We start from the raw sequence: 27,820 nt of genomic DNA, 5'->3' as shown, positions 1-27,820 counted from the left end.
GTTATATTGAAATGTACTTGTATTTGTACTGCAATTTCATAGTATCCTTTAAGTTAGTTTATTATGTGTGCATTAATCATGTTCATAACACTTCTTGTGTAACAGTATTTTCACAGGTTATTTATGTATGATTTTTACCGACGCAGAATGTCGGATTTTTAATGCTGGATTTAATTCTCTGACTTAGCAAAATTATTACATGACAATGTATCTCTGATAGCAAATCTTGTGTTCATTTGTCCCTCACTGATGATTCAGTGTGATATGTGACTAACAAATATGGTTTAAGTGCACGACACTACGTCATGAGCTATTGCATATTTCACTCAAACAGCACTTAAATCCATCCATGCATTAGAATATATGTTATGGCAAACATACCCGTCGACCTTGACCTTGCAAACACAGACCTAGAATATGCTTGCAAGAATATATTTTTTTTTATTGTAAACAGTATAGATAAAATATCTAAATAATAGACTGACCTAATTTTACACCCACATTTCCGTAGCAAAGTTCACGCATTTATTAACAAATCCTAATGCACCTGAAGTTTACGCGCAGCTACGCACAAAGTCGCAAATAGAGAATGTTCAGTTGTAACATTCCAATCCGCAGTGCTTTAAGAAAGTTTGCAACAGACAAGAAATCATATTATACACACTTTATGTAATCAATCTCACATCAATCTTTGACCTAGATGCCTAGTTCATTCCATGTTTTTGCTTTATTGTGCTTTAACAGCTGTATGGACAGAAACTGGATATTTTATCATCGCTGGTTCGTTGACCGTATATATACAAATTAGTAGGAACTGCTGTGATTTATTTCTGTCAAAGGTTTCATAAATCAGTTACATATAACTATTTGAAATTTGGTGTCCTGAGGGAAAAACAGTCCTCGCGTAGGATTAATTTGACATATCTTTCACAAGAAAATAAAATGTTTACTTAACCTGTCAACGGAATAGTGTACGATATATCATATATTTATATGCTAAATCATTCATTTAGTTTTTCGAGTTCACATAACGTATAAACAATCAGTATGTTTTTGTATAAAGGTCTTATATCTGATATAAGTGCATTTCGTGCAAAGACAAAAGAAGAAACAACGATATAATTATAGATATAAATGGTAATTGAATATATCCCGTATGTACAGTCTGACATCATAAGATACAAATAAGATAATAATGATTATTATTTCATTATTTTAATGACGTGGTCAAATTAGTTTAACATGTATACTGTGTTGTTTTTTTTGTTTTCTCTCTCTCTCTCTCTTTAGCAATACACAGATTAGCACCATAATTGGCTAAAATAGCAAAAATATTAAAAATTAAAAGATTTTGTCACGCAATAGTCGTTGCAAGTATATAAAGTCTACGAATTAGCGTGAAAAGTTTCTGTTGAGTACATGTATAAGACATTACATTTCTTTAGGATGTTCTTCTTCACAACAAAATAACACGCACAGCTCTACCTCCAAGAACCCCATATTACTTCATTGGGTCGGCAATTTGCTTTTCTACATATAAAGTCTTAGACGGTTTTTTCTTTACAGGAATACAAAATTCAAAACTTTAAAACCGCACACCCAACCCCCCCCCCCCCAAAAAAAAAAAAAATGGCCGAAAGAGGCAAACGCGCATTGGTCCATTTATCATTTTCAAGAGAAAACAGTTTTAACTCATTTGTCTGGTTCCGTTAAGGATTAGCCCTTTCGTTATTTTTGAGATTTTTCTTTACAGTAATATAAGGTCAAAAGCTCTAACCCAAAGAAAATTTCCGCGGAATGCCTGCTTAGCCTGGTCGTATTAGGATTTTTTTGTTTTCTCTCTTTATATGTATTAAGTCTAAAACATTCTTTAAAAGTGCCATTTTCTTGAGTCAACATTTAAAAATCATTTAGTAGAAGGTTCATTTTTAAAGGTACAATGGACTGTCTCAATGATAATGGTTGCAAAAAGTCCAGTTTGGCTTGGTCGCCTTATATCTTTGTGTTTTAACGTATAAAAACTTTCGTAAGTAAAAGAAACAACATTATTTTCTGGGACCGGTAAAACTCCATTTGCCAGAGTCAATTGAGGGCTAGCCTTTACAGTAATAAGTGTCGAATTCTGTAACAAAAATGTCCGCGAGAGGCCCGCGAAGCAAGGTATTATTTATTTATCGGCGATTTATTCCTTCTTTATATAAGCTTAAAAATGATCGTGAAAAGCGTTACTGTCCTTATCCAAATATCTTTTTTTTCATTTCATTGCAGGGCAAAGCACTTGTTTTTAGTTTATAAGTTCATCTTTACAGCATTATAAGGTTCCAATCTCTAACCTAGCAAGCTGGCCGCTAGAGGCCCACTTTGCATTGGCACTTTTTGGATCGGCGTTTTTTCCACTTTCTTTATATAAACTATGTGAAAGGGGTGATATAATTTTAGAAGTTTTCGTAAAAAAAACAACACTTTTTTTCTCGACCTAAACGTTAAAACACAATTTTTTGAGCATAAAGATTGTTTCATCTAATATAAGATTCAGAATCTAACCAAAGAAAAATGGTCATGAGATGTCCTCGCGGCATAATCGGTTTGCGGAAAGGCAATTTATGTAAAGTGTATGAAATTTTGTTCGCAAAATCACACTTTACTAGAGCCAACCTTTTCAACACCAACCAATCGGATGGTCCTCTTAACACCAAATATATTTTCTGACCCTTTCAAAATTGATGCGTTGATGGTTGTTTGGTTGATTGGCGGTTTGTTATTTCTGTAAATCATGTCTTACAGTTTTAGCAAACAAGGCACTTTTCTGGAACCAAAAACCTTTAAAACAATTTTGTCTGATTTCGGGGAGGTTTAAACTGTTAGCAATCTCCAAGATAAATTTTCCTTCGTATAAGAATGTACTTTAAATTGTGCAATAAGAACTTAGTAATTACCAAAGTACAACTGACTTGAAAACACCGAACATAGATAAATGTGTCGAATTAATTTCAAACGGATCAATTATAATGATAAGATAAGAAAACTGCCTACTTTTATTTATAAAGCCTTTTCTATGCACCAATTTACTTTCTTTAAATATTTTACTTTACATTTTGCTCTTGTAACTTCATTTTACGAGGATGTATGTATGACTTGCTTTGCCTTTTTATTCAGTACTTTATAATATTCTTTTTTAACATATTTCTATATTGTAATGTATTTCAACACAATAGTTTACAAGGTTATATTGTGAAATATTACGTTTCTTCCGGTTAAACTTTTATGCACTATTATAACATGCATGAAACTTAAATTATTGATGGCTTTTTACATAAATTATGCACCTTAACAAACTAAAATTTAATCGGAATAACAGATATTGCTTTATGTCAACTTTGACCTATATTTATTTGTAATAGGAATGATTGCATTCCATGACACTCATCGGTTTGTAACATTTTGTAAATACATTAAGTAAAGCAAAGATTGTTTTATCATACCATGCTCTTTAATGAAAATAAAATGACTGCATCGTGTATCAAAGTAAAAAGGTGATGCTTTAAAATAAACAGAATCAGTAAAAAACAGTTATATATTAAGAGAAATCTCCCATAATAATGAATGATTTAAAAATCTAAAAAAAAAAAAAAAATTGGAATAAAAAACTTCAAAGGACACATGGTCTGATCACAAATAAAAATCGTTCCTTTATACGTCGTGCATTTATAATTTACTAAGTCTTATTAACGATTATGTTTCCAAGTGCTTCTTAAATGAGGTCTTCATAGCGTGATTTAGTTCTTACGAATAGAAAATACTTTTAAATCATTTCCTTATCGTAATTATCATTTGTATCAACAATACGAACAGTTGCGTTTATGAGATAGTAAGGTTGTCATAAGTCAATGAACTCAAATCACTTTTTTCAGCTGGGAAATTTAAACCAAGAATATAAGTTTAGCTTTTTGTATGTCATTTGATGTTTTGTATATCAAAAACTATTTTGTTACCTCAAATCATCGGTTAATTAACAAGACCAACACTATAAAAATTGTTTCGCAGTTGGTACCGATAAACTTTCCTTTTGGTATCATACCAAATAATTTCAACATAAACATAAATTAATAGAAGCGTGTCATATAATTATGCAGCATAAACATCTCATTTGTAAATCTTTTTATAATAAAAAAGATAAGTCTATAAAAAGCAAAAAGGGAATAATTTATGACTTTGCTTTCGTGCAAATAAACTTTAAAACTTTATGTCTGAATGAAATTATTTCAATGCTCAGTTGATTACAGTTAAAGTTACTTTTTTAAAGATCATGCTTTGACACATAAATCGTATATAAAACGTGTGTGGTTATCCGAAGCTTAATATTTATTATCTTATTTCAATTTCATTTCATAATTGTATGACCGAACTACAGTGTCAGACGAAGTACCCCAATTTTTACTGCTATTTTATTTTACAGAACATTGGAATTCTCGTAATTTTCATAAATGAAATTCATTTTATCCGACAATGACAGGAATACAGGCCTCACAGACAAGCTATTATCAAAAGTTACGAAAGATCTTATGTCATAACAACAAAGATCACTATTGAGAATTTGCAATAAAAATCGTCATATATTTTTATGATTTCTTATAATGACCGTCTACACGACAATTGATTCAAGCCTTTCAAGAAACTGCTAATCTATTTATCAAAATATGTGTAAATTGCAGTTACAATTATAAATTTCTTAAAATAAAATAATGTCATCGGCTTTAATTGAATCCATGCTGTTCTTCTTGACATCGTTTATATCTATTTATTAAAGATTTTAAATTTATAAGATAAAGAATAAAATAACCTGTGATTATTGCAGGCGAAACGAACGACAGTTTGCCTTCTGTGAAATAAGCATATTGTCTTTAACGAAGCTCATAAAGACACATATTAACGATGGCTTAGGAGTCAATTCTGTCAAACAGTATTGTATCATAATCCAAAGGCTGTTATTGACTTCCTTTGATGTGGGAAAAAATTGCCGCAACAAATTAATTAGATACTTTGCACACTTAAGAATATATGACATTTTCTTTTTATGCCTTTTCAACATGTTCAGGAAGTTGGATGTAACATAATAGGTTTTATGTTGATTAAAGTAGTTTCGTATAAAGGTCATCGATTAGAAATAATGTTTCATTTTTTTGTATAGTGTACAAACTAGAACAGAATGAGCATGTACTTTTCATAATATGTTTTTTTCTTGTTGCAAATGAAATGCCATCAATAAAAGTAACGATATAAATATTTTATAATTATATAAAAAGTAATTGTCTTTGTTCAGTACTCTTAGAGCAATTGTACAATCTGGAACATTGTAAAATGGAAACTGTTTGGCACCACCATTAATTGTTCTGTTTAACAACAGCCAAGTTCGTTTACCTTTAAAATAATTATATATTAAAAACAATTTCCCTTTTTTACTTAATAAATTTGATTACTGCATTTATTGTGTCCCGTTAAATGAATATCTAAAATAATTATTACTAGAAAAGTACTGAAGACATACGTGTATGTTTTTCTGAATTAAACATTTCTTAATTAATTTGAATAAGCAGCATGTTTTCAGTAGGTAAAAAAGGGAAAAATTATAATCCCTCGCAAGCGTCAGTCACTACAAAATAACATGAAAATTGCAGGCTTGGTTTGATTGAGGCTGAAAAAGAGAAGTGAAAACCTGCAACATACCTAACGCCCCGTTGCAGCGGTTTGAGTAGTACTCAATTTTCAACACATACAAGTGTTTGAACCGATGACCCCGAAGGGCAAGATAGTATAACAACACTGAAATGGGGCAACTTTAACAGCTGTCAGTAAAGTTTGGCATTCCGTTGCAGTGGTCTTATACCAAAGAAAGTGAAAATTGCGAATGTAAAGGTAAAATGAAAAATAAATTTACAATTTTTCCACAACTGTTTACATCAAGTTTACATTCAACAGAGCTCAAGGTGAGCTCTGTAAATAGCCTAACGTCCAATTAATAAAAACCGTGGGGCAGTCATTTTATATTGAAGGTAGTTTTATTTATTATTATCCTAAATGATGTCAGTATAAACTATTGGTAAATGTTTATCATTATAGTAATCTTTTAATTTAAAAAAATAATTAATCCAAACTTGACAGTGCAAAAATGAGAGTGGTTGACCTATTCTCCAAATCCAAATGAATCAGGGCCACAATATGCCTTTATTGTATAATTATTGTAATAATGTCAATTAACACATACTTTTCTCTTTTGAGGCTAAGACATACAAGTGTCGGGAGCAATTGCAATAAAAGAACAACTAATTTTACCGTCAAGATTTATTTTAATCTCCTTATGTAAATACTTGCAATATAATTTTTCCATCTGTTTGATTTGCATATAATACGTTGATTACAGTTCAAATCGAGTATTATTTATGTACCGCAACGTCTGATCAAAAGGAATATAATTCTTATTTTATAATTTACAAGAAGGCAGATGATAAATTTGTACTTTAATAAAGCATGAAATTACTAACACTTGTAATAAAAAACAAAACAAAAACATACAATATACAAGAAATTTGTCACCTTAATTTGTTATGTAAGTCAGTATTCTAGAATCATATTATAGGTGTTACTATTTCTTGCAAGAAAAGCCCGGTTATCTGCGGAAATACATTTTTTTCTGCAACTTCCTTATTTCTAAGGTATTAACTGCAAACTTGAAATATATGTTTCAGATTATCAGCCATATTATATGTGGCAAGCTTCTCAACTGTAGCGCCAACTTATTAAAATACCCCCACTGAATGGAAAAATGATTTTTAAAAACACTTCTTTATGGTATTTACTTAAGACTTTAGATATTTGTTCTCTTTCACCACTCACAGCATATTTGTTAACAAGTCTAGCATCTTCGCATCAAGCGTTATCTATTCTAAGTAGGAATTTCGCCTTGAACATGTTATTTTCTGGTTACAACCATGGATTTTAAAAAAATGCCTTATGTTCGTCTGTCTGTCTGTCAGCCAGTCTTTCAGTCTGTTTGACTGTCCTTAAAGTAATTTCATATGAGCACTTTTAGATATTTTGGAACTTTTTAAACAAATTTACTTTAAATAGAGAACAATTGAAAGATAAATTGTTCCGATTAATGCGGTTAATCTTTTGATAATCTGTTGTATAAACACAATTAATTTAGAAAACATGGTAACTAAACACATTAACCCATTACTTCATATACACGCCTTTTAACGCCTTTTTCACCCCCCCCCTTTTTGTTGTCTCAAATGGTGAAAAAATGCATTATTAAGGCCCTTAACACTTGTTTTTGTGTGAGAAATGTTGTTTTAAAAAGTGACCACTTTTTCGGCGCGGCCCCCCCAACCAAAAGATACATCAGGGGGTTGCCAGAAGGGGGATGTGCCCCCTTCTGTTTCGGGGGTTTGAAGGGTAGCGGAGTCCCCCTCATTGCCAAGAAAATTTTGGACTTGTGAGAGGCTATAAATAACCCCAGATTGATTATAAGGCAACGTGTAACCAAAGCTGAAAAGCATTTGACTCTATCTCAATCCATTGAGAAGTTGCAGCACTTTGAAATCAATAATGATGGAAAAAAATCAAAGCAAAATAGTGATTTTTAGCAATTTTGAGATGTCCCCTCGTTGCCATGGTAACAGAAAATTTAAGCCTGAGCATGTTGTTGCAAGGGCAATGGTCCAGTCAACATTTGTGCCAAAATTGATTAGTGTTGAAGCAGTTTGTATAGTATAATTGCAATTTGAACTTGTAACGGGAGACTTTTCAATGGAAACAGCCATTTTTCACAAATTGCTCATGAAGTAATGGGTTAATATACCACAGATCAATAAAGATAAGAACTTAGAAGATTTAAGTTCACTTATGTCTTCTTATATTGACAAAGGAATGGCCATTACCTATTAGAATGATGCTGGGCTGCTAACCGGTAAGGGATTGTTGTATTGCTTTCAATTTTTTTGATAGTTGCTTGCTAAATCTGACATGCGTTGAAACAAAATAGTACTTTACAAGTTTACTTTTGGCATCTAAGTATTTAATACTTCTGTACCGACCTACAATTCATCACTGACAATACCCGTTTTACATAATTTAACGTAACTTGGATTTTTTGCCTTTAAACGAATATGTACTTTATCAAACAATGCCAGTAAGACGGGTATCACAGTCTGTGACAGACCAGCTAATATCAGAAGATACGAACCACCGTAGTATCAAAATCATTGTAGAGAAATTGCAATTAAATCGCCAGAAAGTAATATGATAACTTATATTGACCGTCTACACGACAGATGATTCATGCTCAGAAAGAATAAGCTGCTTATCAAAACATTAAAGCTGTATAATATGCAGTACTATTTCTTAAAATAATCATAGGTGTTAGTAAAAGCTAGGTGGACTTATATATTTTACTTGATATTATAACTTTTTGATAATTATTATAAGAATTCATATTTATCAGATTAGGACATAAACTGTGACTATTCTAGACGAAAAGAACGACGGTCTGCCTCTGCAAAAATAAAAAAAATGACATATTAAGTGAAGTTCTTATAGTTATATAGTTACGTGTAAACGATTGCTTCGGAAAGTCTTTTTTATGCGTTTCTGTAAAGAAATATTGTCATAAGGTTAATATCTGTTCTTCTTTTTGTGCTGTATGAAACAATTGCAGTAACCAATTAACTACATGTTTTTGCACCCTTGAGAATGTCGCATGCTCTTATTTTGTCTTAGGAGCAGTTTCACTCGATGCTTTAAATTACGAAGTTGTTTGTAATACAAAAGGAATGAATAATAAAGATTTTAGTTTCGTAAAAAAGTCTTTGATAAGAATTTAAAAATACAGACAAACATGTTATGATCATGCACCTTTTGATACTTGTATAACATTATCCACTTGTTATTGCAATGCGCGCAATTAAAAGAACAAAATCAAATATGATAGAATTATAAATTTAAATAGTAATTATTAATTCTTAATGGTCATAGATACTTCTCAATCCTTGAGAATTTAAATTGTCTTTTAAGTCTAAGGAACAGTTTCTTTATATGCTTATTCATGCTTTAAGAAGAATTGTTATTGTTTAAATTCAATAGCTAACAGGAAATAGCTTAAAATGTCACAAATATGTATATTTATGCCTTTAGTGAGAATTTTCTATTAAATCTTGTTCCTTTCTTTTTCAACACCAAATAGAAACTTTATGGCGCCATAATTAAATTTTCCTTTCTAACAACAGTACAATGTATTTACTTCCACAAGATCTATAGCGAATTATATTAATTTTAACACTAAGTATCTTAAGTATGTTTTTATTGTATCTCGATATTCAGATATTTTTAAAGTATAGACAACTTTTCATTTTTCCCGAGTAAAACAGTTCCTTATTTATTTGACCAGACAATATATTTTCGGTAGGAAATTAGGATTGTTTGTTACAGTATAATAATTCCAAATTACATAAAAAGTGGTAATGTCTCAAACAAAAATACGAATACATAACGCTACAACATTTTTAATCCCTTTAAAGAACGATGCGTTGTCCCCTCTGATTTAAATTAGTTTCCGCTGAAAATTGTTATATTCTTCTGAGATAACTCTTAAAAAACAACAACAGTTAATCTGCAGTATATACCATTTATAGGCTCAATACATTAAATACTACGTTAAACATTCTAACGTATAGTTCTAACAGATATATTATGTTTTTCCCAGCAACAAAACAGTTTGAGTGAATGGAATTATGATTTTCTATAAAGTGTATTGTATACATTGTATGCACAGTCCGGACAATGACATCATCCGTGTATCTATTTTATATCTATGTCTGTACATAGTCTGTGATTTATGGCCAACAAATGATGAAAGTACATGTTTTTTTTTTTAAAATATTACGATGGTTTAAAAGAAAAAGAATGGATGACGTATGTCAACATTGTGCTATTATTGCCTTTCTTACTGATTCGTAGAAATACTACTTATTAATGATATAATGCAAAATATATAGAAGATATAAAATCAGTGTAGATTCAATACTGAATTTATTAAACGAGCTGGATATTATTATATTAGGCGAGCATAATTATATTTTATTCAACGAGTTCAATAAATTAAGAAATGAATCTACAGAAATATAATATTCTATTTATCACATAGCCCACAAAGGAAATGTAAATAATTATTATGGGGTTTCAAAAGCGGAAGTGGTATTGGATAGCATACAGTATGTTATAAGAAAGATAGATATAGCATGCTGTTTGTAAAGCGGCACATAAAATAAAATATTGCAGTCATTTTCCTACCTGTCGTCTTCGCTGTGGTATTTAGAGTTGACCAACAATAATTACACCGTTTTTTGATCACATAGCTAAAATTGCCAGTTAAAATATTAGATTGATGGATTCTCGGTCTCAACAACTTACACAGTTAATGCTTAAATAATCAGAGTCTAGTTCGAAGTGCTTTTGCGTCTGTTCTTGCTGAAACAGAGTATAATCAGGACGAGAAAATATGATAATACTGACTGGTATTTAAGTGGCGATAAATGTAATGATAATACTGACTGGTATTTAAGTGGCGATAAATGTATCAGATATTGTCTGATAATAATAACTACAGGTAAGCCAATTTTTGTTTTGGAATAATGTACATTGTATTTCAATGTCTTTAGAACAATGTCTGGAAATGTTGAAATAGGTTATTTTCTGTTACAAATCGAGGAAATTTCAAATCTGTAGATTGACCGAATAGAAATGTTTAATTTATGTTAAATAGGAAATAGCATTTGTCTGGAATTAAAAAGATCTCAGAAAACATAAGGGAGTAGCAAAGCAGGCTATTTTATTTACAGTGCAATAACGTTACAAAAATGTAAAAGTCGAGGATAACATACAGTATTATTTGCTCGTTTAAAAAAAATGTGTTATTCCTCCATCAAAATTTGTGTAAAATTAAATTTACTATAATTCAGAACCTTAGAGTATGTTGACCTCATATTCGTTTAGGTACTATTAATTTTAAAGGCGAATAAATTGCCAAAACATTTTGATGGGATGCTTAATTTGGTCACTCGACTTAAAAAGGAGAAAAAAATCAAGCTCAACGGGAAATACCAACGTTCACGGAATACAGTTTTCAGAAATCTCTTAAGCAGCTATTGCAAACAGGCAGATGTAAAGAGTTGATGAGAAGGGACAACTTATTAATAAACAGTGATAACTTTTGTTGAAAATGACACATGGTTATTTACATTCAATGGTAATTCTTATGTCGGATGATGTACATGATTTATTATAATCTATTTATTAATTGTCAAAAGATTCTTAAATCATGCCGGTTCTAACGAATAACATAAGTAGCCTTGAGCCACAGTGTGCTATAAACAATTTTAGGTTTCTCAAACACAAAATGCTTAACGCTCCGTTTCATTGAGCGAGTTCTTGGACCCTACAGGAAAGAGCACGCTTCAAAAGCAACGGCATTATAAGTAGATTATCTATCTTATCTTATCAGTTATCTTATAACAACCTTATATCTCGGATTTTATTAGACCATTTTTTTTATTGTGACAAAAGTTCAACATCGAAAAAAGATACATGTTTTTCATAATGTGAAAACTTCATATTAATATGCAGCAGTAGATAAAAAGTGTTTCTAACAACACCTGATATGACATGTGTTCATGAAAAAGAAATTAGACGTTACAATATTGTACCTGACTACCCCTCTCTGACTCTCTCTTTAGAGACCCAAACAGCCATGTATCTAAAGCAATTAAAAACATTTTCCTCATCACAATTTGCAATTAAAAACAAGTAGATTTATCTTCTTTTGAGAAATAAATCCCGTTTAATTTTTGACGGGTGCATATGTGTAATTGCCTCAAAACCCATCCGTGTGAAACGGTAAAACATTCCGATAAAACTGGTTTTCGTAAGTTTACCAAGCACGAGTTTTTCGTGCGTACATTGTAAAGGCTGCGCATTTAAAGTTTAAAATTTGACGTGGAAACATCGCTTATTAAAATCCCACCCTCCCTTCCCATGTGTTATTTGTATTTCAATTTTACATAAACATGTTCTGCTGCCGAGTGTTTATATTTTTCAGCTTGAATCCAGCCGGTTTTTCATTACTTCCCGTTCAGCCATGCCATGCCGCTCCATCGACACGTGTGCTTGAATTTGATGTCCAGTAATTACAGTCTACAGAAAACATATTATCCCACGTATTTAGTGTTTGAAATGTGTTGACACTCAAAGTAATAATTGGATGCTCTACGTCTGATTACAACAAACTTTGTTGTAGAAATAAACAGTTGTAATTTGGAACATTACTCGATACTTAAAAATAATTTTTTTAAATATTTATTAGTATTAACAATAATTAATTGAGCTAAATGATTAAAATGGTGCCTTTTTATATATTCTAATGCTTAAATGAATTTGCAAGGATGCGACCCGACATTTTTGTGGTATGACATTGACAAACGAGTACAGGTTTCCTATTTTTCCCAATGGGTTTTATTTGGTTTTTCCTGGGCGAGTCGACCACAGTTTGCAAGTTTCATGGTATAGAAAATCGAAATGTTTTTATTTTACTGTTTTCACATACCTAACTTTATTGATCATATCTGAAAACTAGAATATATCTTTCATAATGCAAATACGTTTGTATACTAGTAATTGATACATTAGTGTGTTAAATCCAGTCGTGACTTTATATAGTATTACTGTAACTTCTCTAAGTCAAATTATATTCAAGACTTTTCATTATCATTGCGAATATCTCATTGATAAGAGATTTAATGGGAGCAATTTGCCCCGATTTCTCTTTAGCTTTGTCATTGTTTTACTCTTGTAAAATGCCACGCCGCTTTATATTCTTAATCGTTGACCTCTTTGCGGCAAGTCCAAGCAGAGTTTAGCATTTTCAGAGCTTATTATCATAGTTTACAGCACTTTGCGTTGCTATGTAGCTTTCCATGCATTTAGCTGGGAGCTGTCTTTCATATTTTTCTCATTCATTTCATATTTTTTGACGATGATATTTGTTTTCACCAAAAAGCACAATAAAGTCACGGCCTTATTCCAACCATTCTGTGTTCTGTTATTTTATTCACAATTGACTATTTATAAAACAGTTATGTTTTCTTCTGGGAAATATAACTATTTGTATTAGAAGTGTTGCGCAGTTCCAGACGGTGCTATATCTGCAATGTAAAGATATGTGCATGATGATCTTTGGTTCTACCGTTTTAATAGCTTAGAAATGCTACTATTGGTTCTACATTCATACGTATCTGCTATATATGATTTTGTTCATTTATAAAGAAATTGTGTCATCTTAGACCCCATATCTTTCAACGAAAGATATCTCAGCAATAACTAAAGTTCCGTCTGCTTTCGAACCTTGTCGCTGGAAAGCTACTTAGTAGTAAGAATACCCGTTAATAAATTAATTAATTTTAACGTCAAATTTTATTTTAATCTCCTCGTGTACTTAATTGCTAGCAATATAATTTGCTCGTCTGTTTCATTTGCATAATGATACATGCACCTGTTTACTGTTATTACATTTCTAATTAAATATTATGTATATATCTTATCACTTGAGGGGACCGTTATTGTAATTTGATATTGTACTGAAAGAACGATAATAGATTTGTACTTTAATAAAGAATGAAATGTCTAATTAGAAACAAAACAAAAATATGGAATATACTTGGCAGAAATTTATTAGTTTTGAAAATGCTGTGTTACTAATACTCTAGAATCATATTATAAACTTACTACTTCTGGTAATAAATGCTCGGTTATGTATGCATTTGGTCTGATTGTGTGTGTGTGTGCGTTAAAAGCAGTATCACCCGCAGTGTGGGTGGTATAGCTCTGGCGAATATTTTGGCGTGTGTTTTGACTATCATGACTTTGCAAACTTTTTAATTCAAATAGAAATAATTGTTGCGTTTAGTTTCAAATAACAATTATTATTATTTAATCTAAAAGTTTTAAAAGATACTCCGCAATTATGTCTACAATTGTTTGTTTCGTAACGTTCGCGTAGTCGTTGAGTGTCTGACGTCATTTTCGTTACTGGTGTCTTTTTCCCGCGTTTTAATGAAATCAGTCGCAAATTGCTAAATTCATAATATAATAAAGAAACTTTTTTTAAAATTTGTTTTGGGTAATAACGGCATTTTTTATACGCCAAAAAGAGAAATTGTCTACATTTTAACTCCCACATTGCTAATGAAAATATCACTTGTTTCTCACTTCACTGTAAGATTTCGTTATCTTCTTCTTCTTCTCCTTATTTTAAAAGGTGGTTTTAAAATTGTGTTAATTTAAAGCAATCATTCATTTAATTGTTTCTTGAATATTCTATTTTAATCCCATGTAACATTTATTGATTTGCCAGAGTGTATAATTAAATGATATTTCCTCTTGAATTTCACGAATTATGCATCATTATTCTTAAAGAAAATTGATTTCATAAAATTAAAAGTATAAATGCTTGAACTTTTTTATTGGATAAGGCATAAAACGTGAATATGAAAAAGCAAGGATCGCTTTCACAATTAGATTTAATTACAGTGTTACATCCCCAGAACAATCCTTTGTTAGAGCAAATACCTTTTAGATAAATTCCGGAAACAAAGTGATTCCCTCGGAAGCATTAATCACAACAAAATAACATAAGTATTGCAGACTCGGTTTGATTGATTCTGTACATGAGGGATAATGAATAAGTGCAACATCCCTCACGCCCCCTAGCACCGGCTTGAGCGGTACTCAATTTGAGCGGTACTCAATTCTCAACACTTTATAGTGCTGGCATCAATGATCCCGAAGGACCAGAAAATATAACAACACTGAAGTGAAGTACAGGGCAACTTTTTACGGCTGCCACACGGCACTTGACACCTGCTGTTGTGAAGTACAAAATTCCGGAAACAAAAGTGACTTCAATCTCAATAATCTCGTAAACTAGGTATTTGAATTTGTAAATAAAATATTTGAATTTATTCAACGATAAAGCAGACATAGATATTTAACTGATTCTGCACCCTTTTCTTTCTTATTTGAGTATACATAATACAAACATACTCATTTAAAATTTAATTAATTTGAAACGTCTTAATTAAATTATCAACCTTAGGAATCACAATGATTTTCTGTTGTTTTCCTGATAAATATGAAAAGGATGTATGGTCGCAAATAATTTGAAATCCCAATTTCTCTTTTGAAATAACAATTTGAAACATTTTGACTTGGTTTGAAAATAGTTGTTAAAACTTTATATAATTTATACATATATAACTTTTTAGCTCAGCAGCATGACCAAGTTCGCTTTTAAAGGGCTCATATATGAGTATTTTATGATCAGTAGCAAATAACAATTATTTAAATGTAGAATTGTCTGAGACAAAAATTGTTATTAAAAGGTTGAAAATATTCTTAGCTCTCTATTCACTTAAAGCGCTAAATGTATAACTTTTTTGGTAGAATATTCTTCCGGAATCTATCCAGTTTAACCTATTCATTTTTTGCAAAGGTAAATCAGTACATATTGCATAGATGTCATGTTGTTCTCTAAGGCAGACGATTGATTTGTACTATCAAAAATGATTTGAATCGTGACCTGGCTAAAGAAGTAAACATTTATATATGAAACTTGACATTACTTTTTTGTCTACACCAATGATTGAAATTTACATATTACATTCTTAACTGATAATCGGTCCTATTACACCTATTGAAAATTTAGAAAACCAACCAAAGAATGCAAATGTGCAAATTTAATTTTGTTTTAATTAGATTATTGCGCTGATTTTATTGTTTATAGTTTCCTCAAGCATCACAGCATATACTATATACTATTGTTAAGTTATTTTTTCTTTTAGCGTTCCGTGTTTTTTATTTCCATGACTACCATTGACTTTTCATAGCAATTATTGTTTTCTTTAAGCAACAAATTAAATCTATAGGAACCACTGACTTTCCATAGCAACGAAATACTTTGATAGCAATTTCAATTCTTCTAGCAATCATTGACTTTTGATTTGTATACTATTTGAGAAGATGATTTAAAATTCAATATTAGTTGACAACATGACCTATATTTTAAACTTAAACATGTATATGCCCCTATTCATTATGATAAATTAAAAATGATGTGTTCCTGGGCATATAGCATTCAGTGCATAGCGCGCGATATAAGTGTTACGATGCACTTCTTATTCATCTATTCATCTTTATATCTAAAACATGCCAGTTTTTATTGCCCGCTTGATTAAATATTATGTCTGTAAAGTATTCCAACAATTTTACCTGATTGCGTGATATGAACTATATTAAATTGAGCACATCGATAAGATTTTATCAGGTTAACGATTCTGTCAACTTCTTTTTTATTTTAATGTGAAATATAGAATTACTTTGATATTGCAAAACAAACATAAATAACTTGAAAACAACATTTTAATTCTAATCATTCGACTGTATTGTGTAGATTGTTTGAAAAGATATCTTGCACATCATCTAATTAATTAAGGAGTTTTAGGCAAGTATATTCATTAACAGTTTATGACCGAAAGTGGCGACATGGCCGAGTGATTAGCACGTTTGATTAGTATCTAATAATCGCATTGGTTCAAACGCCCGTCATGTTTCCTTAAGCAAGAATATTCACACTTATTGCTCGGTACTGGTTGGTTGTAGGAACGATTCAAAGGTGTGACTAGTAGCTTAGAGACCTTACACAATCGAAATAAAATTAAGTCTATAAAATCCAACAGGTTTTGATAATGACGAAAAAGTAATGAATAATTTGTGCGACAGGAACCGTTCATTTAATGCATTTTTGTCCGTTTGCTGTGTAGAAAACCATACATGTATATGTATATTTAGGGAATATTGAATGAGTGTAGGTTCAATACTAAATTTATTTAACAAGATAAAATTATACAATGCGAGACTGACGAGGAAAATATTAATTTATTAAACGATTTGAATATTTAACCTACACAAAAATATTCCATTTAACATATTCCCAAAAGTAAAGGCTGTTTAGAATGCAAAATAAAAACATTTTGCATTGAAACGCCTATATAAAAGTAACATTTATCGCGTCTTTACAGTATGTTTCATATCATAAGTGACGTCACTCCAAATTTTATGCACGGCCATGCAATACCATTTTTAAGGAGTCGCAAACTCAACATGGGAAAGTGATAAATATTACACATTTCACGTTATGATTTACTTCATCAGTTTACATCATAATCATATCGTTATGTTTTCAGATACACTGAAAAATAATCTACATTTTGCGATGACCAAATTAATTGATCGATTAATTAAATAAAAGAGTGTATATTCTGATAACAGATGACAATCTAAGATATGTTTTCTTCCAGGAATAAATCAATTATAGAGTTATTAGATAAAGTTAAAAATTCGTTTCAAAATGTAAGAATCACGATGTAAATGCAGCATTATAACCTTAAAACACACTTATCGATAAGCAATTAAAGACGGTGTTTGTGGTTTCGTCTATTTGAAATAGAACATGATATGAAATATAAATATTTAGAATTATTGCTCATAATTTTTAATTAAATTGTCATCAAATTATACGTGTTATATTTTAGAAAGATTTCATTATATGTATTTTAAATGCATGATGACCGATCACGGGTATAATATTTGTATAGACTGCAAAAACGAATCAATTAAACTCTGTTGTAATATATTTAAATTATAGCATTTTAAGATAAGCTGTTGAATGTCTAATGGTTAAAAGCATAGATAAACCACACTATAATGAAAAATTGGCGTCTATATGTGCACTGACTTTATTGATCTGTTATAATATTTTTCATTTGATTTCTTTTACATTATTTTGCAATTGGTTTTCATTCCTTTCTATCGGCAACATCTAGTTACACTTAAATATTAGCTAAATATGTTTGTAAGGTTAAACTGCCCTGAAGGAACGATCATAACTTTATAAAATATAAATTAAATGCAGTCGCGAATATAGAGTATGTAAAATATCTCTATTAGCCAATGAAAAGCGACGTTACAAACATACAGTGCGATTAAGCTTATTATTTTATGCACATTAAGTGTTAAATCTACTGAACATAGTGAAGTATCTTGATGTTTAACTATATATATATATATTCTGGTAGTATTTATTTTAATTAAAAAAATTAATGGGAATTATTACTAGTCTTTCGTAAATATATTTGTAAGCTACATAAGTTAAGGTAATATTTTAATCTTACATTATGGTTCATGCATGAAACTTAAAATAACAAACGAACATTGTACATTTTATGATTTTATGAACTGTTTTATGTTTTACGCGTACTTGTTAAAGAGATTAATGACAACCTATGACTTTGTTTATATCATTTTAAGTGTTTTTTCGTAACTCTATATTAATTTGGGGAATTATTTAATTTTATAAATTCCTAAAAAGCCACTAGTGATCAGTGAAGTAGCACGTAAAAAAGATTATCTCTCTATAAGAATTAAATCTTTATTCTATCCGTGTTTCAGCTTCTTTTACTTGTACATTTACTACACTATAGTTTGATTGTCCATTTTCCGACGCTGGTTGAACAGACTGACCAATTTTCCGAGTTCTTGAAGTCGCCAAAGTACTGTAATCCGTCTGAGAATATACATTCTTTTTTCTTCCAGAGAAAAGACCAATAAATGTTCTTCTGTACGACATTCCAAAAATATAGTACACAACAAAATTAATTGCTAAAGATAAATAATAAATCAGTTGAGATATAGATTGTACGGTTAAATCAACTGGCGTGGATACATTAATTTGATCCTTAATGAATGATATCACGAGAAGCCGTAATTTCACAACATGTAAGGGAAGGTTTAATGTAATGAAAATAAGCGTGACTGCCAGAAGCATTGTTGTAACTTTTGTCTTAAGGTCACTGATTCTCTGTGCAGATGTTGAACTAAAACGTCTACGTCTCTCACATGATGATAGTGAAGACAAAGCAATCCGAGACAAGAGAAATGCCATAATAATTATAGGAGCAATAAGGGTTATAACACTGTCAACATAAACCATTATCCTAAGAAATTTATAGTGTTCAACTTTTGGTGTACACTCTCCTGTCATTGTCCATAATGGAAAGTTGTAACAACATAATGTACACACCACAAGCGTTATCACAGCATATTTTGCTTTCGTTGTTTGACACAAACTATTGACCATAAAAGGTTTACATATCCGTATGTAATTTTCTATTGTTACAAATACAACTAGCCATACCGATAGACAGCCAAACACGTAAGTGAGGAAAACAATAACCTGACATATACCAGCTATTCTACTTAAATTTAAGTCAAACACTGAAGACGTCCACATTATTAAAAGAGTGATAAGAAATCCATTGTCGCTTAGACTTCTAGCCGCTAAGAATATACTGCATGATTTTCTTCTTAAGAATTTTTGAGCAAACACAGTAAAAGACAACGTATTTGCAATTAATCCAAATGAACATATTATTGGTACTGCATATTTTTCAAGTGAAGCAATAAATTGTCGCGTTTCTTCAAAGTTCTGTTCATTGCTGGAGAAATTGCCGTTAAATGTTGAGTCGTTGTCCATCAGTTCAGTGTTCTGTTGACATGGAACTATTTCAATTGTACATTATATCTTTAGAAAACTGAAAGAAATTAAATGAAAAGTTAATTCGTGTTCGGAAAAAAAAAGAATTTCAACTTGCAAAGATAAAACAATTTTTACTTAGATCTGCATTTTATGTCTTTAATATTTGCTTTTGTAATAAGTTACGTCTTTTAAATTTCAAGTTTCGGCTAAAAGCATGTTAAACCAATATCGAAGAGATTGTTGTCGTTACTTCTCTATGACACTCATTTTAATTGATCATTACGAACCTAAGAAAGAAAAATCCAAGACTTTACAAATAGATCATTTTAAATAAGGCACATGATCTAATCATAATATGCAGTCATATAATAATATGCTATGAATTTTTTCAGATACAAAACTAAAAACAAAATATGTCATAAATGTCAATCAACAACAACTAAAGGTTAAAAGGAAACAAATGACGAATTAAACATAAAAAACAATTCAGTATACGCATGCTTAGCATGCTTATGCATGGTATCATTTTTTTTTAAAAATTTAAATAAAGCTGAGGGGATCCCTAACGAATGAAAAAAAAAAAAAAAAAAAAAAAAAAACATTAAAAAAAAATAAAAAGAAAACCGTCGAAATTAAAAATCACAATTGACGTATGTCCGCAATTGATACCTTCCAAAACAATTCAACCTTAAATGAAACCGCTATATAGCACATGTCGACATAAAATTCAATTTCAATATCAAGTCTGTATGGACAGAAAAATATTACTTCATTCCTAATGGTGTAATGTACCATTAAAAAAGAATAAATTAAATTTTCATGAATTCTATTTTAAAAGATACAATTATTTTAAACACTCAAAACTATACTCATATCAAAATGTGTAGGGAAACATTAAAACTATATTTACTTACAGTAATGTTTCTTATAACATTATCCCTTTCTGACAATCAACTGATATTCCGTCGGTGTTCAATGAGAAAATAACCAATATCTAATAAACTCGCTCGAGCAAGTACAATGCATCGTTTAATTCACCTCTCCTGAACAATTTCACATAGCAGGCTGGTTCGAAATAAATAAACATTATTTTTCTTGTATGCTATAGGACTGAAAGTGTTCGTACTTGCTGGTGTATCAGCTTATAAAAAACAAAAATAATGACTTTTAGTTATATAATCTACATATATATTGTAACTATTACATACGTTCTATATGTTCAGGAGTTTGCCTTTCATCAGATCAAATTTAATCGCATTTTTGAAATCTTCAAATACGTTATTTGTGTCAGAGTACATCATGTTATGTAAAATTGGCGTGAACACATTTAAAGATATATTATGCTCAAATTTGATATAATAACATATACGTAGATACTTGCAGTAGAGTATCTTTGTTAATGTAACATAAACATGTTTTGACTTCACACAAAGCAAATATGAATTGTTGAAATTCTACACATAAGCTAGTCCCAATATAAATATATAGTGACATTAAAATAATTACACTTTTTGAAAGACAAGACCGATATAATTTTCATATATTATGCTAACATGTAACTAATCGTTAAGTGGTTAAAATCTAAAACAAATCTTGAAAAACCCTACTTCTGTATAGATTGGTTATCAATTATAAACTGTATTTAAACAGTAATCCGTGCTTTTAGTCTATCATTTATATACGTAACAAATATTTAGAATGTTATAGTTTTGACGTGCAATGGTCAAATACATATATAGGGAAAATTAGATTAACCAATCTAAGTAGTGTATGTTAAATTAATTAATTAAATATTACCTGATCATAAATAGTTTAATCTAATTTTCAAGGCAAAATAACTTATACTTTTTACACATTTTTCTCTCTTTATATGCATTTAAATTTCGGCATATCTTTGTTCACCAATTTAAAGCTGAACTAATTACTATGAAGAAATATTTATATGCGAATTCTGTGCGAGTAAATGTTGTCAAAGTGCAAAATATATTAAACCGAAAATCAATCAACAAAATTGTCATACGAATAGTTTAATTTGAGCAAAGTGAAGATGCTTCAGACTCGGTTTGATTGAGCCAGTGTTTAACCTACCAGCATAAATATCATTATATTCGTTGCATTATGATTTTATATAACAATAATAACAAAATAACTTTAAATTTAATAGGTCAATTATACGATTTCATCGTGTTTATTTTTAGAATAATTTTTTCCTCATATCAAATTAGTTATAAAACAACAACAGTTAGATTTTATCAACAACAATGAACAGATTGTATCATGATATCGAGAAAGCGCCACTTGTATTACTTGCATATCTCATTATATGGTTTCTTTGTGGGAAAGCAAATACCTTCGTGATAATAAATGGAACAGAATAATTTGAAATTGCTGACTCAGTTTAATTGAGTGTTCATGAGAGTTGACTGATAGCGCAGCAATTTCAAGAACCGTTATGGTATTGAATTATCAAAGCTTAACGTGTTGAAATCAATTGTAAAGAAAACAACAACAAAAACCACCAACGAAATGCAGTACTGAACAACTTTTTTACGGCTGCACTTTTGCAGATTTGCACCTGTTGGTATGCGTTTACAATTGTTATATAAACACCAAATCTTCATATGGCACTATGAAAATTGTAACTGATCTCAAGCCTGACGCCTGACAATACTACACTCGAGACCTATTAATTTCAAAGAACATGTTTCATGGAGATAACTGTATCATTATAATATATTTAATTATAATATTTACGTTATTTTATTATTTGTTTTAGCGTACACAGTACAATACTGCTATTATTAATGGTTGAGATATTAATGCTCGTATAACAATTAAATTAAAAAGTTAATGCAAAAGTGAAATATGATAGCCTTCAACAACGATGAACTTTATTTAATTTAAATTTCATTATGTATCATATACTTTATAACAAACCTCTGTATTTATATCCGTTTGTTTAGACTCAGAATTTATTTAGAATTTCGACGAAAATCTATTCCTTTTCAATTAACAGAGCTATTATGAACTTTTTACTGCGATGTTGCTAATAATTTGGCGCCATTAAATTCCTAGTTTATCTTAAAAGTTTCTTGGATTTTTAAAAAATGTGTTATTTCTCGTCAAACGTTAAATATTTTGTTTTTGTATTTGCATTGTAAATAAAGTTAGTTCCAGCAGAGATCAATTCGTTATTTGTACATTTTGAATAGGCCAGTGTTATGTTAGTGAAGCCTTTTGCATCAAAGCAATGCAAAGGAGATTTGTAATAAAAATTGTGAAAAAAGTATGAAAATCGTTCAGGTCAATGATATCACGTTGAATTTTATGTTTGAACTTGCTGTGCAAAAGAGATAAATCAAACTTCTAACCTTTATTATGAAACAATCAAATTTGTAGCTGTAATGAAAATCGATTTAACAAAATAACACAGAATTCAGGAAAGATACCGTTTTCCCTCTTTGGGCTTATATTCAAAAACCGATATAATACAAAATACACACTTTTAAACTTTTAGTTACATAAGTTATAACATCTTGCTTTAGTTAGATATTCGACGTGTTACTTATCTGTTGTTTTTATCATTTTGGTATGTACCTACCTATTGTTTGACTTTTGAGATAAGAATATCAGTGCAAATTAATTATCGTATTCGCTATAAGGGAAACAACAAAGAATACTTACGCCGTTCACCTTTACAAATAGTTGCACTTAATTAACAAAATGTTAGAGAATTAAATCAATAGTTATATTACTTAGATACGTAACATCACGGCTAACATTCGAGACTTGAAGTCGTTCTTCAATAATTAAAACAACATCAGTTTTGCTTACAATAAAATCTATACGTATTTTATTTCATTCAAATTTTCAATCTTAATAATATTTTCATGATAATTTATTAAGTTGACGGGAAAAACTCATTATACAGATCTTTTCATTTTTCTCTCTAACTGTGTTAGATATGCGATTGATGACTATAATAGTGTTCTTTATAATGAAAGAAACTTAATTCTAAATTTCAAAAAAGCACAAACCGTTTATGTAAAGGCGTGGTTTTATATGATAATTCTTTCTTTTTCATGCTTTTATATACTCCCAGAACCTGTTTCATAGGTGATAAGTATCATTCTTATATCAAAATCATTTATTTTCTAACCTTTTTATTCCGTACCATTTTCGTCATAAATCAAGAAATTTGACTTTACTAAAAATAATTAAAATGCTATTTAAGAAAACCAAACGATTTAACTTATTGTATCATTTTACTACAATTATATTAAAAATTACGGTGAAAAATGACTTATATATTGTTAAAACATTGTATAATTGTTCGTGTTCATTAACTTTGCTTATTCCATTGACTTAATACTCAATAACTTTCTATTGTTTACGAAATCATAAACAGTGATTTTTTTTCTATAAATTAAATCACTATTTGGAGTTCGGATGCGAGGAATAATATGAAATATATATGATATAATAATGCGCATCCACTCTGTATATTTTGAAGCAATGGAAAGAAATTAAAACTTTTGGCAGAAATATTACTTAATATTGAGACGGTGTGCATAGTGCAAGTTCGTACTTCTTAAGATCGGAATTGGTCCAGCCCCGGAGCTTTATTGATTTATATAGACTTATATAGGAGTGTTCGTGTCCGGTCTGTATCGTTTTAACCTGTGGAAGGAATTTGAACTTTCTTAGCACAAATGTTAACTATAATGAGACGATGTCCAGAGCGCAAGGTCTGGCCTTTCCAGGTAAAAAGTAAAAAAGTATTTGTAAGCATAGCATTTTGATTATTTTTTACTTATATTGTGTGCTTTTGTATTTCTTATTTAATATTATTAATATGTTTTTTTTTCTTTTTTATAATTCAAAAACCAACAACAAACCCCAAACATTATTGATGTTTTCACTCAGTATATATAATCTGAGACAATTGCATGGAGGTAAATAATCACCTCTTTGTGCTTCGAAAATAGTTTTTTTAAAGACATCACTTGTGACATGTCTGTGGTCTATACACCATTGTGAGGGATGTGTCATTTGTAATTGTTACTAAGTATCCAGATAATTTTCTGTAATGATGTAGGTTTATTTAAACGTGTTAGATTCAAGTTCAATTGGAAAAACGTAAACATATTCAATATCATTACAATTAATCTTCCATAGAAATTTTAAATTAAGTAATGACATAACCATTGATACATTGAAAATAATGTCGATCATTTTCAAGCTAAGTTGTTTCCAAGACAGTTTTGAAGCGTTAAAATACTATGTAAAAATTGGATGTCCCCTTTCCAAATAACTTTTGTCGGATTATAAAATTTGATCAAACAGCTATAGATCGATTGAAGGGATTCCTGAACCGTTCAATGTTAATGTCAACTGCAAATTTATCTCTGTGTTTTATTATTCTTCCAAACAGAAGTTTACAGGTCTGTTGTGTCAATCCAAAAAGAGTCCATTATCAATCAGTTTTTAAAACAAAGTCCTGCATGAATGCTTGCGGATGTTTCCAAACATTTTTCATTTGAGTCTTTTGGTAAGATTTTCAGTTAAACTTATCGTATTAAGGCAACGGTGGAGTTCAAGGAAAATCCTAGGGTGCCTATTACTTAAGGAACGGGCGGGCATCCGAGTAGATCAACCACCTTCCGTAAGCTAGCTGGATATCTTTCTAGCTTCCTTTCACAAAATAATGTAAAGTTCCTGTTGGGATACGAACATGTGTTACATACTTTTTGTTTCGGGTTAAAAAGGTTTTCTATTTTGTTTTCCGTCTCATTTGGTTATCTATATTATCATGAAAACAAGCTGGTTGGATTGGATTATAATTCTTTATTCAATATAACCCCCATTAACAACATTATTCCTGCATATAACAGTCCTCAAGTTCAAAGAAATTGGTTTAGAAAATTCATTTTATAGCGAAATCAAGCCATTTGCAAACAGAAGATAGAGAGTATTAAAAATCCAGGTGTGCAATAAAAACAGATAAATTGTTACGTCTAGTTTTAAGAGACTTTTATTAACAATTTATTAAGATTACATTCATGCTGCAAATCAACAATTCAAAACCAAACAAACCCAAGACCACCCCGCAAGAACAAACAATCATAGTTTTACCAAGACAGTTAGCATTTTTGTATCTGAAAATTAACAAAACGTGTAAGAAATAAAAATGTTTCTCCTACTCCATTTCTTATCTGTATTTCAGCTGTTGAACCGATACCGTGTTATTGCAATTATTTCATGTTATTGCATCATTTATGTGTAATTTTCTAAGTAGATCATGAGATCAATTAGAAAGAAGAAACAGAGGTATTTATACAGTAGATACATGCATAAAATGTCTTTGCACCTTTGTGATACCATGATGTCTGGAGCAAATTGCTTTCAATGCTATGATAAAAAACAGGTTTCTTTTCCTCCCTATCATGCGCACATTACTCACATGGTTACAAAATGAACGATACAACTACGAGACTTAAAATGTTCCCAACAAATAAACTAAGTTACTAACTCAAGTTAGAATAAGTAACTTTTTAACTAAGTATATCTAAATTGATCTGATCTATGACGGTATCAGAGATTAGTAACAATTGTGAAAAAGACACAAAAAAAAAACAAAAAACAAAAAAACATGACGAACCCTGAAGGAAATGATATGATATCTATTTTAGCAGCTTCATGACCTGTTTAAGACATAAAAGAAATAAAGTTACTTCTTGAATAACGTGAAATATATCTAACATTTTTTGTTATATATATATATATAAACAATACTTCGGCGTTGTAGTTTTAAGTGTTATATTCCCATAGCTGAAGTTTGTGCATGAGCAAATGTAAAATGGAATTAATGCCAATCGGATAAATTATATTTATATAAATAAGATATAACTTTAAAAAAAAGACATGAAAATCCGCTTCGGAAGACAAAACATCAATTGCACACTTTCTAGACAAATGCAATTATCTAAATAACATAAATTAAGTTGATTATTTTGTGATCAAGTGTTGGTAAATATTGTTCACGAAATACAATTTGGACATCGACTTATTTCTGTAAGAATCTCAAGATTCTATGTTTTAAAGTTCAACTTTTATTTAATTATATCTACATAACACTTGTCATTTAATGTCAATGTTAATGTGCAATATAAGTTGCCTACATTCTTGGAAACTTTAAATCTCGCTCGAATAGGCGATATGCAGATGTTTTACTTATTACTGCTGATGCATGCATAAATTTGATTTATGTTACAAATGGCACTACCTTTAGATTGTATTCTTTCTCTTTTTCATCAAAACAACCGCCTCATTACTAAGACCAAACTGATTTTAAAAATGTAGAGGATAATTATTGTCAAGAAACTTTATTAATAGATTTGCCTATTTAAGCCCCTGAAGAATTTCATGCTCAACAATCGGATAACGAGAAAGACCATGTTTTGTTTTTTGATCAAGTGATCCGCGAGAGTGATCAATAAAATTCCATTAATACCTTTATTAAACATTATTGGTGGTATTGGAGTTACAGAAGTTAAAGTTTTAGTGGGAATAGAAATACCAAGGTAATTTGGAAAAAATCCTATATTACCTCAAATATTATTTATCCGAACACCTACATTTTTTTAAAAATGGAGAGGATAATTATTGTCAAGAAACTTTATTAATAGATTTGCATATTTTAGCCCCTGAAGAATTTCATGCTTGAATTTGTAAGCATACTCAATATCAACAGTTTATTATGAAAAAGATTTTTTAAATTGTTGTAAAATGAGTCTTTGTTATATGATGATATCATTATATGATGATATCATAATGGTTATCCCATGGATATACCTTAAATAATATTTTTATTGCATAGTGCTACAAACTAAATATCTATTTCCTAGGTATTGCGTATACGAATACAACAATTAAAAACATACCCTTTCCTCAATATATAATATTCACAAAACAGTAATAAGCTTTGGTACTTAAGCTTGAAAATCCTTGTAGTAACACTTTAATAATTGAAATCGTTGTGTTGATAAGACTTATAAATATTATAAAATAACAATCTGACAATTTGAACAAAGTAAAATTACATGGATTTGACGTGAACAT

The 27,820-nt window shown here is 30.1% G+C and overlaps 1 protein-coding gene across 1 annotated transcript; it reads right to left on the bottom strand.

Annotated features, from left to right (window-relative positions):
* Window positions 1–18,336: 18,336 nt before the first annotated feature.
* Window positions 18,337–20,706, bottom strand: LOC132740536 (probable G-protein coupled receptor 139). Its single transcript, XM_060728456.1, has 2 exons — window positions 20,614–20,706; window positions 18,337–19,754 (listed from the first exon to the last, which is right to left on the bottom strand). The coding sequence occupies exon 2, from the start codon at window positions 19,694–19,696 to the stop codon at window positions 18,593–18,595; it is 1,104 nt and encodes a 367-aa protein (XP_060584439.1). The 5' UTR covers window positions 19,697–19,754; window positions 20,614–20,706; the 3' UTR covers window positions 18,337–18,592.
* Window positions 20,707–27,820: the final 7,114 nt, after the last annotated feature.

This window comes from Ruditapes philippinarum, unplaced genomic scaffold (genome assembly GCF_026571515.1).
Source record: "Ruditapes philippinarum isolate M1 unplaced genomic scaffold, ASM2657151v2 ctg2835_1_1_1_1, whole genome shotgun sequence".
In the NCBI taxonomy this organism is placed as follows: Eukaryota; Metazoa; Mollusca; class Bivalvia; order Venerida; family Veneridae; genus Ruditapes; species Ruditapes philippinarum.
Note: the sequence above shows the minus strand (reverse complement) of the source record. Positions and strands in the feature narration are given on the sequence as shown.

What these genes read in the sequence shown, in the direction of transcription:
- LOC132740536 (XM_060728456.1), bottom strand. Translation starts at nt 19,696, where the DNA reads ATGGACAACGACTCAACATTTAACGGCAATTTCTCCAGCAATGAACAG.